The sequence below is a fragment of the Solea solea genome, chromosome 18 (genome assembly GCF_958295425.1).
Source record: "Solea solea chromosome 18, fSolSol10.1, whole genome shotgun sequence".
Lineage (NCBI taxonomy): Eukaryota > Metazoa > Chordata > Actinopteri > Pleuronectiformes > Soleidae > Solea > Solea solea.
This window is the reverse complement of record NC_081151.1, coordinates 24,067,901-24,084,798: the sequence shown is the minus strand read 5'-3', so window position 1 is coordinate 24,084,798 and position 16,898 is coordinate 24,067,901. Positions and strand designations below refer to the sequence as shown.

The 16,898-nt window shown below is 45.3% G+C and overlaps 3 protein-coding genes and 1 long non-coding RNA gene across 5 annotated transcripts in view; 1 reads left to right on the top strand and 3 right to left on the bottom strand.

The window, feature by feature from the left end:
- Positions 1-6,440, bottom strand: part of mdga2a (MAM domain containing glycosylphosphatidylinositol anchor 2a) — a 12,950-nt gene extending 6,510 nt beyond the window's left edge. The window contains exons 1-4 of the mRNA XM_058614686.1: positions 5,883-6,440; positions 1,153-1,292; positions 611-785; positions 82-278 (exon numbers count right to left, since the gene is read on the bottom strand). Of these exons, the coding sequence (XP_058470669.1) occupies positions 82-278; positions 611-785; positions 1,153-1,292; positions 5,883-5,958 (588 nt within the window). The 5' untranslated portion in view covers positions 5,959-6,440. The remainder of the gene's footprint in view (positions 1-81; positions 279-610; positions 786-1,152; positions 1,293-5,882) is intronic.
- Positions 6,441-7,207: 767 nt separating this feature from the next.
- LOC131444406 (4F2 cell-surface antigen heavy chain-like) lies at positions 7,208-11,789 on the bottom strand. Its single transcript, XM_058614690.1, has 9 exons — positions 11,244-11,789; positions 10,757-11,175; positions 9,955-10,145; positions 9,468-9,641; positions 9,283-9,380; positions 8,891-9,033; positions 8,500-8,815; positions 8,055-8,114; positions 7,208-7,899 (listed from the first exon to the last, which is right to left on the bottom strand). The coding sequence occupies exons 2-9, from the start codon at positions 11,143-11,145 to the stop codon at positions 7,552-7,554; spliced, it is 1,719 nt and encodes a 572-aa protein (XP_058470673.1). The 5' UTR covers positions 11,146-11,175; positions 11,244-11,789; the 3' UTR covers positions 7,208-7,551.
- Positions 9,636-11,870, top strand: LOC131444412 (uncharacterized). The gene is made up of 2 exons (XR_009233721.1): positions 9,636-9,798; positions 9,914-11,870. It is a non-coding gene; the product is annotated as an uncharacterized LOC131444412 (long non-coding RNA).
- On the bottom strand, positions 11,809-16,866 carry ccdc65 (coiled-coil domain containing 65). Of its 2 annotated transcripts, none has more exons than XM_058614694.1 (9): positions 16,214-16,866; positions 15,721-15,890; positions 14,509-14,676; positions 14,265-14,434; positions 13,847-13,997; positions 13,257-13,433; positions 12,885-13,070; positions 12,709-12,813; positions 11,809-12,647 (listed from the first exon to the last, which is right to left on the bottom strand). In XM_058614694.1, the coding sequence occupies exons 2-9, from the start codon at positions 15,880-15,882 to the stop codon at positions 12,378-12,380; spliced, it is 1,389 nt and encodes a 462-aa protein (XP_058470677.1). In that variant the 5' UTR covers positions 15,883-15,890; positions 16,214-16,866; the 3' UTR covers positions 11,809-12,377. The 2 variants fall into 2 exon arrangements, with proteins under 2 accessions (XP_058470677.1, XP_058470678.1); XM_058614695.1 differs by having other exon boundaries at positions 12,885-13,067.
- Between the last annotated feature and the right edge of the window lie 32 nt (positions 16,867-16,898).

Below are 16,898 nucleotides of genomic sequence, written 5' to 3'. Positions count from 1 at the left end.
CCTGAGTAAAGACTGTTCACCTGAGTAAAGACTGTGTTCACCTGAGTAAAGACTGTTCACCTGAGTAAAGACTGTGTTCACCTGAGTAAAGAGCGGTTCATAGATTTCTACCCCAGTGTCAGAGCTCTGGGTCAGGAGGTCGCGACCTCTCCTCCAGCTGTAGTGGACAGGAGGGTTAGAGTTGGCAACACAGCGAAGAAACACCGTCCTCTCAAAGTAGAAATGTTCTTTAGTCTCTCCAACGCTGTGATGCACCGAGATCTGAGGCTCGTCCAGGTCTGAGGAGGAGGAGTGAAGAGGAGTGAAGAGGAGTGAGAGGAGTGAGAGGAGTGAAGAGGAGTGAAGAGGAGTGAAGAGGAGTGAGAGGAGTGAAGAGGAGTGAGAGGAGTGAGAGGAGTGAAGAGGAGTGAAGAGGAGTGAAGAGGAGTGAGAGGAGTGAAGAGGAGTGAAGAGGAGTGAGAGGAGTGAAGAGGAGTGAGAGGAGTGAGAGGAGTGAAGAGGAGTGAGAGGAGTGAAGAGGAGTGAGAGGAGTGAAGAGGAGTGAGAGGACAGTGAGGAGTGTGTAAGTGTGTGTGTTTATGTGTGTGTGTGTGTGTGTGTGTGCTCTCACAGTAGACGTCCACTCGTATAGAGCGAATAGCAGGTGATCCCAATCCATTCTCAGCCTTACAGTAATAGCGCCCCCCCTGGTGGCGGTTGATATTTTCTATCCTCAGAGTGTCATTGAACAAAGAGGAGTCGCCCTGTCGCTCTGAAGCTCCGCCCGCTGTCTTAGTCCAACCAATCTGAATACAATTACATATATTTGAAATCAATCACCATTGATTTCAATTCATCATCATCATCAACATCATCATCAATATCAACATAAACATCATAATCATAAACATCATCATCAACATCATCTTCATCATCAACATAAACATCAACATAATCATAAACATCATCATCATCATCATCATCATCATCATCAACATCATCTTCATCTTCATCATCAACATAAACATCATCATCATCATCAACATCATCATCAACATCAACATCAACATCATCATCATCAACATCAACATCATCATCATCAACATCATCAACATCATCATCAACATCATCAGTGGTGTCACCTGTGTTTGGGGGTGTGGTCAGTGGTCTCACCTGTGGGCGTGGGTGTCCTGTGATGAGACACTGCAGCTCCAGCGTCCCTCCCTCTCTGATAGTGTAAACTCTCTCGCTGTAACGCTCCTCCTCCACATGACAGGCCTGAGCTGAGTGAACAATCCGTACTGTAGGAGGCGCTGTGGACCACACACACACACACACACACACAACAGTTTTAATGACTGTGTGTGTGTGTGTGTGTGTGTGTGTGTGTGTGTGTGTGTGTGTGTGTGTGTGAAACATGACAGCAAATTAAAGCTCTAACATTATTAAGGAATTATTTTGAACCCAATTTTATAAAAAAGACAGTAGGAGGAGACAAGGAAGGAGGCAGTAGGAGGAGACAAGGAAGGAGACAGTAGGAGGAGACAAGGAAGGAGACAGTAGAAGGAGACAAGGAAGGAGACAGTAGAAGGAGATGCAGATGATGTGGTTGTCCTAGTTTTCCTCTACTTTTCTATTTATAGATTCTAGGTTTTTTTACATCCACAGATGACACTGCTGCTGTCATCACACACACACACACGCACACACACACACACACACACACACAGAGAACAAGAAATAACTCTGGTCCTCACAAAGACAGAAACACACACCTCAGCACTGTACAGTAGAGCTGTGTGTGTGTGTGTGTGTGTTTCTCTACCTGTTAGCTCATATTTACTTATGTTAGCTACTGTTAGCTCCTCTTAGCCCTTTGCTACACTCTGATGAGATGCAGAGGTCAGAGGTCATGTCTCTATTGGCTGCTTCAGTTCCAGATGTGAACGTGACACCGGGCTGGTTCCATTCATCTTTCACTGCTTCATTACATATGCAGACCAATCAGAGATCAGCTGCTATTTTTAGCAGAGAGAGCAGAGAGTGTCCTTTCAGAGAGTTTATGTAACACAGAGAGAGATTTATTGGAACGATTAGGAATCCACATTATGATCAGAAAATGATCAGAAAGCACAGATCAAACACATCTGTTGCAAAACAATATTAAAATTCAAACTAAAATCAATAAAACACAGAGATGAGGTCGTGCAGACGGGATTAGAGAGATGCTGAGAGAAGACTGTGATGAACTGCTCCATGTCCTGAAATCTATGTGGACCCTAACCCTTCATCATCATCATCATCATCATCAACATCATCATCATCACCATCATCAACATCATCATCAACAACATCATCATCATCATCATCATCAACATCAACATCAACACCATCATCAACATCATCATCATCACCATAATCATCTTCATCCCCATCATCATCATCACCATCATCAACATCATCATCATCACCATAATCATCTTCATCTCCAACACCATCATCAACATCATCATCATCATCATCAACATCAACATCATCATCAACATCATCATCATCACCATCATCAACATCATCATCAACAACATCATCATCATCACCATCATCAACATCATCATCATCACCATAATCATCTTCATCTCCAACACCATCATCAACATCATCATCATCATCATCAACATCAACATCATCATCAACATCATCATCATCACCATCATCAACATCATCATCAACAACATCATCATCATCATCATCATCAACATCAACATCAACACCATCATCAACATCATCATCATCACCATCATCATAATCAACATCATCATCATCATCACCATAATCATCTTCATCCCCATCATCAACATCATCATCATCACCATAATCATCTTCATCTCCAACACCATCATCAACATCATCACCATAATCATCTTCATCTCCATCATCATCATCATCATCATCAACATCAACATCAACATCAACATCAACATCAACACCATCATCAACATCATCATCATTACCATCATCATCATCATCAACATCATCATCATCACCATCATCATAATCAACATCATCATCATCATCACCATAATCATCTTCATCCCCATCATCATCATCACCATCATCAACATCATCACCATAATCATCTTCATCTCCAACACCATCATCAACATCATCATCATCATCACCATAATCATCTTCATCTCCATCATCATCATCACCATCATCATCATCATCACCATCATCAACATCATCATCATCACCATCACCATCATCATCATCAACATCATCATCATCATCATCATCACCATAATCATCTTCATCTCCATCACCATCATCTTCATCACCATCATCAACATCACCATCATCACCATCTTCATCACCACCATCATCATCTTCATCACCATAATCATTTTCATCACCACCATCATCATCATCATCATCTTCATCACCACCATCATCAACACCATCTTCTTCATCACCATCATCATCATCACCATCATCACCATCTTCATCATCACCACCATCAACATCATCATCATCATCATCACCACCATCTTCTTCATCACCATCATCTTCATCACCATCATCATCCATTTTCTAAATGTAAAACAAACGCACAGATGTTGTGTCCTAATCCCTCCTCCCCCTCTGTGTGTGTGTGTGTGTGTCCTCTAATCTGACATGTGATTAGATAATCAGATAATCTGAGTGTGATGTCACACACAGATGACAGATGATCGACAGGAAACACAGTGTAACAGCCAGGAAGTCAAACAGAACAAACTCACTTTATTTACTGTACAGGTTTTCAAAATAAAGGGCTGAGTTTCATTTTCTCCACATTAAAACACATGTGTGTGTGTGTGTGTGTGTGTGTGTGGTGTATGTACTGTATATATGTGTGTGTGTGGTGAATGTACTGTATGTGTGTGTGTGTGTGTGTGTGTGTGTGTGGTGTATGTACTGTATATATGTGTGTGTGTGGTGAATGTACTGTATGTGTGTGTGTGTGTGTGTGTGTGTGTGTGTGTGTGTGTGGTGTATGTACTGTATATGTGTGTGTGTGTGTGGTGAATGTACTGTATATGTGTGTGTGTGTAGTGTATGTACTGTATATGTGTGTGTGTGTGTTGTGTATGTACTGTATATATGTGTGTGTGTGTTGTGTATGTACTGTATATATGTGTGTGTGTGTTGTGTATGTACTGTATATATGTGTGTGTGTGTTGTGTATGTACTGTATATATATGTGTGTGTGTGTTGTGTATGTACTGTATATATGTGTGTGTGTGTGTGGTGTATGTACTGTATATATGTGTGTGTGTGTGTGGTGAATGTACTGTATATGTGTGTGTGTGTGTGTGGTGTATGTACTGTATATATGTGTGTGTGTGTGTGTTGTGTATGTACTGCATATATGTGTGTGTGTGTGTGTGCTGTGTATGTACTGTATATATGTGTGTGTGTGTGTGTTGTGTATGTACTGTATATATGTGTGTGTGTGTGTGTGTGTGTGGTGTATGTACTGTATATATGTGTGTGTGTGGTGAATGTACTGTATGTGTGTGTGTGTGTGTGTGTGGTGTATGTACTGTATATGTGTGTGTGTGTGGTGAATGTACTGTATATGTGTGTGTGTGTGGTGTATGTACTGTATATATGTGTGTGTGTGTGTGTGTGTTGTGTATGTACTGTATATATGTGTGTGTGTGTTGTGTATGTACTGTATATATGTGTGTGTGTTGTGTATGTACTATATATGTGTGTGTGTGTGTGTTGTGTATGTACTGTATATATGTGTGTGTGTGTGTGTTGTGTATGTACTGCATATATGTGTGTGTGTGTGTGTGTGTGTGGTGTATGTACTGTATATATGTGTGTGTGTGTGTGTGGTGAATGTACTGTATATGTGTGTGTGTGTGTGTGTGTGGTGTATGTACTGTATATATGTGTGTGTGTGTGTGTTGTGTATGTACTGCATATATGTGTGTGTGTGTGTTGTGTATGTACTGTATATATGTGTGTGTGTGTGTGTTGTGTATGTACTGTATATATATGTGTGTGTGTGTGTGTGGTGTATGTACTGTATATATGTGTGTGTGTGTGTGTGTGTGGTGAATGTACTGTATATGTGTGTGTGTGTGTGTGTGTGTGCGTGTGGTGTATGTACTGTATATATGTGTGTGTGTGTGTGTGTGTGTGGTGTATGTACTGTATATATGTGTGTGTGTGTGTGTGGTGTATGTACTGTATATATGTGTGTGTGTGTGTGTGTGGTGAATGTACTGTATATATGTGTGTGTGTGTGTGTGGTGTATGTACTGTATATATGTGTGTGTGTGTGTGTGTGTGTGTGGTGTATGTACTGTATATGTGTGTGTGTGTGTGTGGTGTATGTACTGTATATGTGTGTGTGTGTGTGTGGTGAATGTATTGTATATGTGTGTGTGTGTGTGTGTGTGTGGTGAATGTATTGTATATGTGTGTGTGTGTGTGTGTATGGTGAATGTACTGTATATGTGTGTGTGTGTGTGTGTGGTGAATGTATTGTATATGTGTGTGTGTGTGTGTGTGGTGAATGTATTGTATATGTGTGTGTGTGTGTGTGTGTGTATGGTGAATGTACTGTATATGTGTGTGTGTGTGTGTGTGTATGGTGAATGTACTGTATATGTGTGTGTGTGTGTGTGTGTGTGGTGAATGTACTGTATATGTGTGTGTGTGTGTGGTGTATGTACTGTATATATGTGTGTGTGTGTGTGTGTGTGTGTGTGTGTCTTCCTGCTGTGCCCTTTGGACAGACAAGACCGGATATGAATACATGACAAACACTCACTCACTCACTCACTCACAAGGTCAAGTGTGCTGTGCTCATTATTGGTGTGAACGTGTGTTAATGACGTATTTACCGTACACGCCCTGGCCGGACACGCCCCGCAGGAAGCCGGCGAGCAGCCACAGGAAACCGAACACTGAGCCCATCATCACATCGTCCACTCACGCGTCAGCCACTGCTCCTCCTGCGGTCACCACCCCCTCTCCCGCCTCCTCCCCGCCCCCACAGCCCGGTCAGAAGTGAGGGGAAGGTCCGGTTCCGCTCATCCCGGAGCTCAGGTCGAACATCAGCATCAGCTGCGTCTTCTTGATGACGTCATTGATAAACAATAAATCAAATTCTACCGATTAAAAAAACAAAAACAAAAAAAACACACGTCACTTTCCTTCACCGGGAGGATGTTCGAGGCTCCGCAGCTCGGTACCGGAATTACATCCGTCCTCCGGGGACGCAGCGGTCCCAGCTCCGGTCTCAGCTCCGGTCCCAGCTCCGGTCCCAGCCCCGGTCCCAGCTCCGGTCCCGACAGGCCGCAGAGAGGAGCAGGAGGAGCGGACGGACTCCGCGCTGAGCTCCTGGTTGTTTTTTTTACCGGTGAAACCGTTACCGAGCGAGACCAGCACGGCTGCCGGAGGAGCGGAGGAATACGCGACTTCCGGGCGGAGAGTTTCAAAATAAAGCACAAGCAAAGCTTAAAGGTCCAGGGTCAATTTTGGGCGAAATTAGTTTTCATTTGGGAGAAATGGAAGAGAGTAAATGTTGATTATTTAACTTTGACTTTTAGTCTTTCGTCATGTTTTATTTATTTGACTTCAGTTCAGTTCAAAGAATTTAAAAATCTTTGTTTTCTTCGCTCTTGTTTTTGTCGCGTTCACAAAAAGCTTCCTCGTGTCATAAAATCAGTCAAATCCACGTTTCATGAGTTTTCACACGACGCGACGTCAACGCTCAGCTTTTATTCTGAAGAGTTTCCGGTCTGCGCGTGACTCACCACCGCTACTTGACATGAAGCGGAGGCGGCACGCGGCGGCGCGAACGCTCACTGTGCACGCGAGTGCCGTGTTTTTGTGTCCTGCGCGAGGAAGAGCGAGAGAGAGAGAGACGCTGCATCAAAGTGGCGGGAAATCTGTTAGGCGTCATATTTATAAACTAAAGTCTGAATTTAAAGCGCATGATGTTGTCACGTGACTAAAGGTCAGTTTAATCCTCCTCCACCACACGGTGGCAGCACTGAGAACCTTTCCTGTTTTTTATAAGCAATGTAAGTGAGGACGTTTCAAAGAATTTCAAAATAAAAGTATTTATATTGCTATGGAATCATTTATAGTTCAGGACAGAGAGAGGACACAGCGAGGACACAGCGAGGACACAGAGAGGACACAGAGAGGAGACGTCACATGCTGCAATGTCTTCTGTTCATTTTTATTCACTTTTCACAGGAAGTACAACAAACAAAAGACGACGAGGGACAAACGTCTGATTAAAGCCCACAGTGGACTGGATTAGTGTCTGTGCAGGGGGCGGGGTCATGGGCGGGGCCGTGTTACTGCCCTTCACACATCCAATATTTTCTCTATAATCTAATTAACTCTGATTAAAGTCAATCAACACCAAATTCACTGCAATCAGCAGCTGAATTCTGACTCCGCCCCTCTGTCATTCAAATCCAGTCTGACTGAGGCTTCAAATCCTAATTCCTTCTAGAACAAATAAGTGAGAACAGAATTTTAATCTGTAAGCTTCTTTTATCCAGTGTGGAGGAACCTGAGGAGCGCAGCCTGCCCGGGGCCCAGTCGCAGGTCGTCCAGGTCCACTCTGCTGTCTGCGGGCAGGACGCTGCTGTTGGTGCTCAGCACCACCACGGCCTGCGGGGGCAGCGTCGCATCACGCAGCTGCAGCACCGCCTCCTCCTCCGCCCAGTTGAAGGCAGCCAGGAAACGTGGACTCTGATCCCAGACGCGTAGATACGCCAGCGAGGAGGAGGAGTTAGAGAGGAGGACGAAGTCACCAAACAGCAGGGAGCGCTCTTTACCACGCAGGTCGCTCAAGCTGCGGAAAAAGCGTCGACAGGAGAAACGCTCGTCCCTCTGCTCCTGCACAGAATCAGAGAAGAAGAACGTTCATGCACGTGGACCTCCTCGAGGCTCCGCCTCCTCTTCATCCACATGGTTATTATAAACCGCACCAGCAGGGGGCGATGTTCCTTAGAATAAGCTCTGAACAACCACATTGACGTCTGGTGTCTCACCTTATCAGTGCCGTTCAGCCACTCGTCAACATCCCAAAGCATCCTGGGAAACTTTGTGTCCTTCAGAGAAGACAATAAAACGTCAACATTCAAGAGAAACACATGAGTTATAATCACGTTAGCTCCAGGCGCTAACGTCATCACGCGGGATCTAGAAGTGACTCCATGTTTATGACAAAGAACATTTTACGTTACAAAACACGAGCTGCATCATCTTGTTTTAATCTAGGCTTTTAATTTGAAAGGGTAAAAACTGGAAGTCAAACAACAACTAAAGCATTTTGAACCACCAGGGGGCGCTAGACTGAGTCTTCTCTCTCAACAGTTTCTAGTTTCTGTCATTTTTCAGCTTCTTATATGTGAATATTTTCTGGGATGAATGGATGAAGTTATTTGCGACTCTAGTTCCATCATTCATGATGTCATCTGTCTCCGTCTGTCTCACCTCGTCCATCAGACCGATCTCGTCTCCGTAGTTGAAGACGGGCGTCCCCGGCAGCGTGAGCAGCAGCAGCTGGTGTAGTCTGACCAGAGCCGGGCCCACCAGCGACGCCAGGTGTCCCTCGGTCCGTCCTCCCAGGCTCCAGGCGAGCTTGGTCTGGTCGTGGGACGAATACAGTCGCTGGATGGACCGAGCGCGATCTGCGGCGTCCGAGTCTCCGGGCCGAAGGACGCCAGAGATGAGGAGGTCGACGCCGGTGGAGGAGAGGACGAAGGACACGTCGTCAGCCGAGGACCGGTCCGTGATCCCGATCAGAACTCTGGAAACACAGACAGCATGGTGGACTTGTTCCTGTTGGCAGACTTTGACACATCAGATGGACACTTTTCCAAACCTTTTGTTGGGACGCTGCTCTGTCTCGTTCTGGATGATGGCTTTGATGTCCGTCCACAGAGACGGCACCGCGGTGGACACATGCTCCACCCCCTCCAGCTGGACGCCGTCCACACCTTCATTCAGCCAGAAGACAAGAGCCGACTGTGGAGACAGAGACGGTTAGCCTGAGTTTGCTACTATTAGCCTGAGTGAGTCAGAGTTAGCCTGAGTTAGCTACTGTTAGCCTGAGTGAGTCACAGTTAGCCCGAGTTTGCTACTATTAGCCTGACTGAGTCAGAGTTAGCCTGAGTTAAACATTTTTTTAACTTGTCTATTTTAAACATTGAACTGGTTCTGGTTCTGGATCTGGTCCACATGAAAACCTGGTTTGAGAGCGTGGTGACCTCTGACCTTCAGTCTCTCTGCCACGCTGGTCACACTGATGTTGGAGAACCAGGGTCCAGATGATCCCTGATAGTTTGGAGTCAGATCCAGAACCACAGAAATACCTGAAACATTGTTTTAATGTCAATTAGTGACAGTGACATCACTTCCTGTTTCATGATAAGCTTGTGTTTGATACTTTGACCTCTGACCTTTCCTGTGCGCGGCCTGGATGAGACTCCTGAACTGCTCCAGGTTTCCCACGTCAGGAGAAACTTCCTCGAACCTCAGCGCCACGGCGTCGTCGGGCGGAGCCACGTGGAGCGGCCCGACCACCACACCTTTGACCTTCAGCTCAGAGAGGGCGTGCACCTTCTGCTCCACACCTGAGGAACGACAACACACACGTCACCTCACACTGCAAGCTCCACCCACCAACCGACCAGTCTGCTCAGCTTCTTCTGTGATTGGCTGACGGCTAAGCGCACATGTAGGAAAGGCCACGCCCCCAGAACCACGTTAACAATCGTTGACCCAAACTAGGTAAATATGAGATTTGTTGTTGTTTGTGTTTCTGGTGATTTCTGGTGACGTCTGTGTGTCTTCATGAGGAGGTCAATGACTCTTTCACTCTTTCACTTCTGCTAAATGTCTGCAGACATGTGGTCAGCAAGATGACACACACACACACACACACACCCTTCAGGTTGTGGGCGTGGCTGAAGGCGTGGACATCAGGGACCTGGTAAACCAGACCATGGTTCCACCAGTTGGTTTGGGGCAGATCTCGACATCGCGGCGCCTTCAGGACGATGAGGACAGCTCCGGCCAACATCCCCAACCAACCGAGCCAAAACACGAGCAGCAGCGTCCAGCGGGTCCTGACCCAGCTGAGCAGAGGAGGCGGAGTTACAACAACCATTGACTCCAATAGAAACATATTTATGTCAGCTAACTACACGCTAACCGTCAGCTAACTACACGCTAACTGAAAGTTAACTACACGCTAACTTTCAGCTTACTACACACTAACTGCCCGCTAACTGTCCGCTAACTACATGCAAACTGTCAGCTAACTACTGGCTAATTGTCCACTAACTACATGCTAACTGTAAGCTAACTACATGCTAACTGTCAGCTAACTACATACTAACTTTCAGCTAACTACTGGCTAATTGTCCACTAACTACATGCTAACTGTAAGCTAACTGTCAGCTAACTACATACTAACTTTCAGCTAACTACTGGCTAATTGTCCACTAACTACATGCTAACTGTAAGCTAACTACATGCTAACTGTCAGCTAATTACTGGCTAATTGTCCACTAACTGTCAGCTAACTACATGCTAACTGTCAGCTAGTTACTGGCTAATTGTCCACTAACTGTCAGCTAACTACATGCTAACTGTCAGCTAATTACTGGCTAATTGTCCACTAACTACGAGCTAACTGTCAGCTAATTAACCCGCCCCGCCCCACACACATACACACACCCCTCACCCCGGGGTTCCCGCCACCCGCAGCAGCTCCTCTTTGCTCAGACCAGTGAACTTCGCCTCCTCCGCCTCCTCCTCCTCCTCTGGAATCTTCAGCTTCACGGAGCCGTTCTTCTCCGCCACTGCATCTCCTCCGGCGTTGACAGCATCCTCGGGCCGCTCCCCTTCTCCTCCTCCTCCTCCCCCTCTTCTTCCTCCATCTCCATCTCCTCCCCCTCCTCCACCATCTCCTCCTCCGGTCATCGGCAGCTTCTCTTGCTCTTCCAGGTCCAGGTCCGCCTCGCTCACATCGGCCTCCGTTGCGTCTGCGTCCGCTGAAGCCGCAGGAGGAGGCGCGTCCTTCGGCTTCTCATCTGCAGTGAGAGCGTCCACGTTCGTCTCCTCCGTGTTCATACCGAGGATCTACCGACACTGACCGAGGACCTACCGACACTGACCGAGGACCTACTCTACCGACACTGACCGAGGATCTACCGACACTGACCGAGGACCTACCGACACTGACCGAGGATCTACCGACACTGACCGAGGACCTACCGACACTGACCGAGGATCTACCGACACTGACCGAGGATCTACCGACACTGACCGAGGACCTACCGACACTGACCGAGGATCTACCGACACTGACCGAGGATCTACCGACACTGACCGAGGATCTACCGACACTGACCAGAGAATCCTCGCGCAGACTGACCGCAGTGATGAGTCCGTGTCCGCTGCTCTGTCAGCTCTGTCAGCGCTGCTGCGTTTAAGTTTGTCGGAAATATGAAAACTACAGTTACTCCTCATTTAAAAAAATATATATTATTACAATTATCCCGCGTATTTAATGCTGCGCACTATGAATGTGATACACCATAATAATCCCGTGTTCCGTCATTATTATTATTATGTTTATTATTATTGCTGTGGCCCTTTTCTGACAAAAGGAGGTTAATAAATCAGATATCCGAGTGCACGTGAAGGCAGCACGAGAGGAGCGGTCCAGAGATGCTGCAGCATCAGCACGTGACACGTTTTGAATGTATTCATGTGTTCATGACATCACTAATGTTTCGTTCTTTTACGTTTTTATTGTTCACTCGTTTCATTTAAAACAAACACACTTCACAGTGGCTTTGAAGTTTGTGACAGTTATTAACACATTCATCCGTTCATCTGTTCATTTCTTTGTTTTATGAGCAAAGAAACTAGAAAATATTCACATTTAAGAAGCTGAAAAATCCCAGAAACTGGTTTGAATGATTCAAATCAAAGCATTGAATAGTTAATGAGTTATTAAATCACTATATACTTCATCGTAAAGAACATGTGACATAACAAATGATATTATTCATACTTTTTATATTTTTATATATATATATATTTTATATATATATTAAAGACTTTTTCGACTTGTTATTTCATACAAGAACATTTACTTTCAGACTGACTTATTCCACAGAAACGGCTGCTGTGCTGCCACCTACAGGTCAACACAGGTACAACAACACATGCTTCATTTATTCATTCATTCATTCATAGCCCAAATAATAGTAGGTGAAGTTGAAAGAGAAATTGTGAACTTTATGAAATGAATAATCACTGACTGTGCTGTGAGCGCCCCCTGCTGCTGATGTCCGTCACAGCGTCTCCCTGACGACGTGTCCCGCCTCCACCACAGTGGGACGTCTGTCCTTGTCCAGCGGGGCCATCGTGGTGGTGGTGGGGGCGTGGTTTACTGTGAGGGCGGCGTGGTCGCTGAGCGTCATGGCGTCCAGGTGCTGACGCAGCAGAGTCCTCAGCTGGACGTTGTCCCTGCGGAGACGCTCTCTCTCTGTCCTCGCCGCGTCTCGCTGCAGCAGAGCCGCGGTCACGTGACGCGTCGCCCGCCGCAACTCTGGAAACGTGTCCTGCAGACAGAGGTCAGAGGTCAGAGGGGTCAGAGGTCGACCATCACTCAATCATCCTCACCTTAGCTCCTCCCTCCTCCTCTGTCTCTGCGCTGTGATTGGACCATGGCGTGATGGCGTTCTCCAGCTTCCGACACATTTCAGCGACACGTAAAACTCTCTGGCCCTGAAAAACAAGGTCGACGTGAGCGCGTTTCTCTGTCCTCAGAATGACGTCGTCACCGTCGCAGACGTTACCTTGACGACCGCCGTCTGCAGCCTCTTGGTGGCAGCGTCGCTCTGCACGCTGAGATCCACGAGTCGCTTCTTTGCCACGGAGCGACCGCGGGTCAGCTGACCGCCAAGTTCTCGCGTTTTCTGCTTCACGTCGTCCACGACGTCCGTCTCGTCTCGTTCTGTCTCGCTGGACGTTTCCTTCAGCTGCTGCTGAGACATGGTCATGACCTCTGTGACCACGACGCCAGAGGTCATGACCTCTGTGACCACCTCATGACTCGTCATTAATCAAACATAAAGAAACTATATTGTATCAATCATGACATCTGGTCACATGTAGCTGTGTGGACCTTAAGCCCCGCCTCTTCCTGCAGTAAGAACGTGCTCGCTGACCTGCACTTTTTTCATCACTTTCTTCTTCTGTTGCTCTGTTTTCTGCAGAAGTCGTAGCTTGTCCGCGATCGTTTGGTCCAGTAGTTTAGTTTCTTCACAGAGAAGAACCAGAACCTGCTGGTTCTTCTGGGTTTTCTCCGTCTGAATGGACTTTCCCTCCAGAACCAGAGCTGCCATCTGTTTAAAATACAACCAAACACAACCATCACAGCCCCGCCCACAGCCCCACCCACAGCCTCACAGTGTGGTCAGACTTTAACATAGAGACGCTTTTGGATTAAAATTCATGTTTTCATACCCATTATGGTTTTTATACAATCACAGTTACCCTATTCACTGTTATCAAACATGAGTCATCGTTAATCAAACATGACTCGTCGTTAATCAAACATGTCTCGTCGTTAATCAAACATGACTCGTCGTTAATCAAACATGACTCGTCGTTAATGAAACATGACTCGTCGTTAATCAAACATGACTCGTCCCATCTCTGGAAATGTATAGGAGGTCAGAGGTCAACCATCCATCAGTCACTCAATCACCCTCACCTTAGCTCCTCCCTCCTCGGTCTCTGACCTGTGATTGGTTACCTGGTCGTGGTGGGCGCTCTCATACGCCGCCATGCTGTCACTGTAAACTCTGATGATGTCATTCATCAGTTTCTTGTGTTGCTGCTCCAGAGTGAACTCTGCGTCGTCCAGCTGAGCTCGCTGTCGCTCACAGTGACTCAGCATCTGCTGCCTGAGTCAAAACAGCCACAGACCAGGCTTAGCTTAGCTTAGCTTAGCTAACTCACTCTCCCACACACACACACACACACACACTGCTGCCTCCATCACTAAGTTGTAATGTCTGATTTGGGGAATTCTGTGTTGAAATATTTCATTCAGATTGACGTCAGTGACACAAAGTGACCACATGAGGCAGCAGAGGAGCAGCAGCTCCTGAGTGTGTGTGTGTGTGTGTGTGTCTAACATCAGCAGGGGGCGCTGTGACCCTCACACTCACCTGTCCTTGTTGAAGGTGGAGCTCAGGTGTTGCAGGTTGTTGTCCCACTGCTGCTGCAGCTCCGTCACATGTCTGTCCTGCACCGTCCTCACACGCTCCACATGCTGCAGGTGAAGCCGCCTCACCTGAGCTGACTGAAGCTCCGCCTCCTGCAGGTCCCGCCCCAGACTCTGCGAGACAAACAGGAAGTGACTGTGTTAGTAAATCAACAGAGGAAACTTTGGAGGTGAGGAGATGTTTTGACCTTGATGACATCATCGAGTCCGTCCAGCTGTCTGTCAAACGTCTGTCTGAGGACGTCCACGTCTTTACGAAGTTCAGCCGCCCGAGTTTGGCGCAGAATCGACCGCCAGCCTTCGTCCAGCTTCAGCAGGTTCACGCCGCTGTTCCTCTGCTCCTTCTGTAGCTTATCCTGAGACACCGACAACATGACTCGTTGTTATACTAAACATGACTCGTTATATTAAACATGACTCGTCGTTATATTAAACATGACCCGTCGTTATTAAACATGACTTGTTATATTAAACATGACTCGTCGTTATATGAAACATGACTCGTTATACTAAACATGACTCGTTATATTAAACATGAGTCGTCGTTATATTAAACATGACTCGTCGTTATTAAACATGACTCGTCGTTATATTAAACATGACTCGTCGTTATTAAACATGACTCGTTGTTATATTAAACATGACTCGTTATATTAAACATGACTCGTCGTTATTAAACATGACTCGTCGTTATATTAAACATGACTCGTCGTTATTAAACATGACTTGTTATATTAAACATGACTCGTCGTTATATGAAACATGACTCGTTATACTAAACATGACTCGTTATATTAAACATGAGTCGTCGTTATATTAAACATGACTCGTCGTTATTAAACATGACTCGTCGTTATATTAAACATGACTCGTCGTTATTAAACATGACTCGTTGTTATATTAAACATGACTCGTTATATTAAACATGACTCGTCGTTATTAAACATGACTCGTCGTTATTAAACATGACTCGTTATATTAAACATGACTCGTCGTTATTAAACATGACTCATCGTTATATTAAACATGACTCGTCGTTATTAAACATGACTCGTTATATTAAACATGACTCGTCGTTATTAAACATGACTCATCGTTATATTAAACATGACTCGTCGTTATTAAACATGACTCGTTATATTAAACATGACTCATCGTTATATTAAACATGACTCGTCGTTATTAAACATGACTCGTTATATTAAACATGACTCGTCGTTATTAAACATGACTCGTTATATTAAACATGACTCGTCGTTATTAAACATGACTCGTCGTTATTAAACATGACTCGTTATATTAAACATGACTCGTCGTTATTAAACATGACTCGTTATATTAAACATGACTCTTCATTGTTAGCTAAACATGACTGTGTGTTGTGGCCCCGCCCTCTGTACCTTCAGGAATAGAGTGAGTATTTCCTCTTTCTTCTTGACCATTTCCTCCTCGGCCTGAACTTTCTGCTGCAGGAACACAAGTTTCTCCTCCTCCGTCTTAAGTCCTCCTCCTCCCCCTGCTCCTCCTCCTCCTACTCCTCCTCTCTTCACCTTCCTTGGCATCTTTGTCACTTTAAAATTTACACATAGAGAGTATTTGCACTATAACAGAGTATTTTTTACTACAACAGAGTATTTTTACTATAACAGAGTATTTCTAAATGTAACAGAGTATTTGTACTATAACAGAGTATTTTTTACTACAACAGAGTATTTCTAAATGTCACAGAGTATTTGTACTATAACAGAGTATTTTTTACTATAACAGAGTGTTTGTACTCGCGGTACTGCTCTGAACAGCCGTTGTAAAACGGTGACGTTGAAATGACGTCACATATTTCCATATCTATATTGATGTGTGTGTATTTAAAGACAGTGACGTCACGACTCTTACCTGTGAGAGAAGAAGAAGAAGAAAACACTCCTGGGACCGCGGACGCTTCTGGTGAACACACACTGTTTGTGTCGGTGTTCCGTCTCCATAGCAACAGCACGTCGTGACGTGGTCACGTGATCCATCATTTCATGTGAGAACAAGAGAAAGATTTGTCTGTTGTTCTCACCCTAGACACCAGGTGGCGACACGTCAGCACGGGCTTCAGTCACGTGACTGCACGTGTGTTTCTTAACAAACCGATGATTTTCAATGTCTGACTGACGTGAGCATGACTCAGCATTTTTAACAACAGAGACAGAGACAGAGAGACACACACAGACAGACAGAGACACGAAGTGACCACACGAGACTCCTGTGTCCGTGCAGCCAAAATCACTGGTTTTCTGTGTGAGAGATAAAGACGTGATCATGTGACGCAGATGTCGTCGATCATGTTTTCACCGAGTGCCAGCAGCAGGGGGCGCCCACACCACAGTCAACATGAATTCAGATGGAAAATCATTATTTACAAACCAAACGTTTGGAAAAAGCTCAATTTTATTTTCAGAAAAATGTTGCAAACGTCGACGCTTAAGTCTGTTTATGAAAAACACACACAATTAAAGATGAAATGAACATTTGAAGATAAAAAACAACAAAAACAATCAAATAAAAGGAGAGAAAAGAAAGAAAAGTTCAGTTT

What these genes read in the sequence shown, in the direction of transcription:
- ccdc65 (XM_058614694.1), bottom strand. Translation starts at nt 15,882, where the DNA reads ATGCCAAGGAAGGTGAAGAGAGGAGGAGTAGGAGGAGGAGGAGCAGGG. An exon ending in TACTCACTCTATTCCTGAAG is followed by an intron (nt 14,677 to 15,720) that starts GTACAGAGGGCG and finishes TCGGTGTCTCAG; the next exon opens with GATAAGCTACAGAAGGAGCA. An exon ending in TCCACCTTCAACAAGGACAG is followed by an intron (nt 13,998 to 14,264) that starts GTGAGTGTGAGG and finishes GTTTTGACTCAG; the next exon opens with GCAGCAGATGCTGAGTCACT.
- LOC131444406 (XM_058614690.1), bottom strand. Translation starts at nt 11,145, where the DNA reads ATGAACACGGAGGAGACGAACGTGGACGCTCTCACTGCAGATGAGAAG. An exon ending in CGGGTGGCGGGAACCCCGGG is followed by an intron (nt 10,146 to 10,756) that starts GTGAGGGGTGTG and finishes TCCTCTGCTCAG; the next exon opens with CTGGGTCAGGACCCGCTGGA. An exon ending in AGATCGGTCTGATGGACGAG is followed by an intron (nt 8,115 to 8,499) that starts GTGAGACAGACG and finishes TCTTCTCTGAAG; the next exon opens with GACACAAAGTTTCCCAGGAT.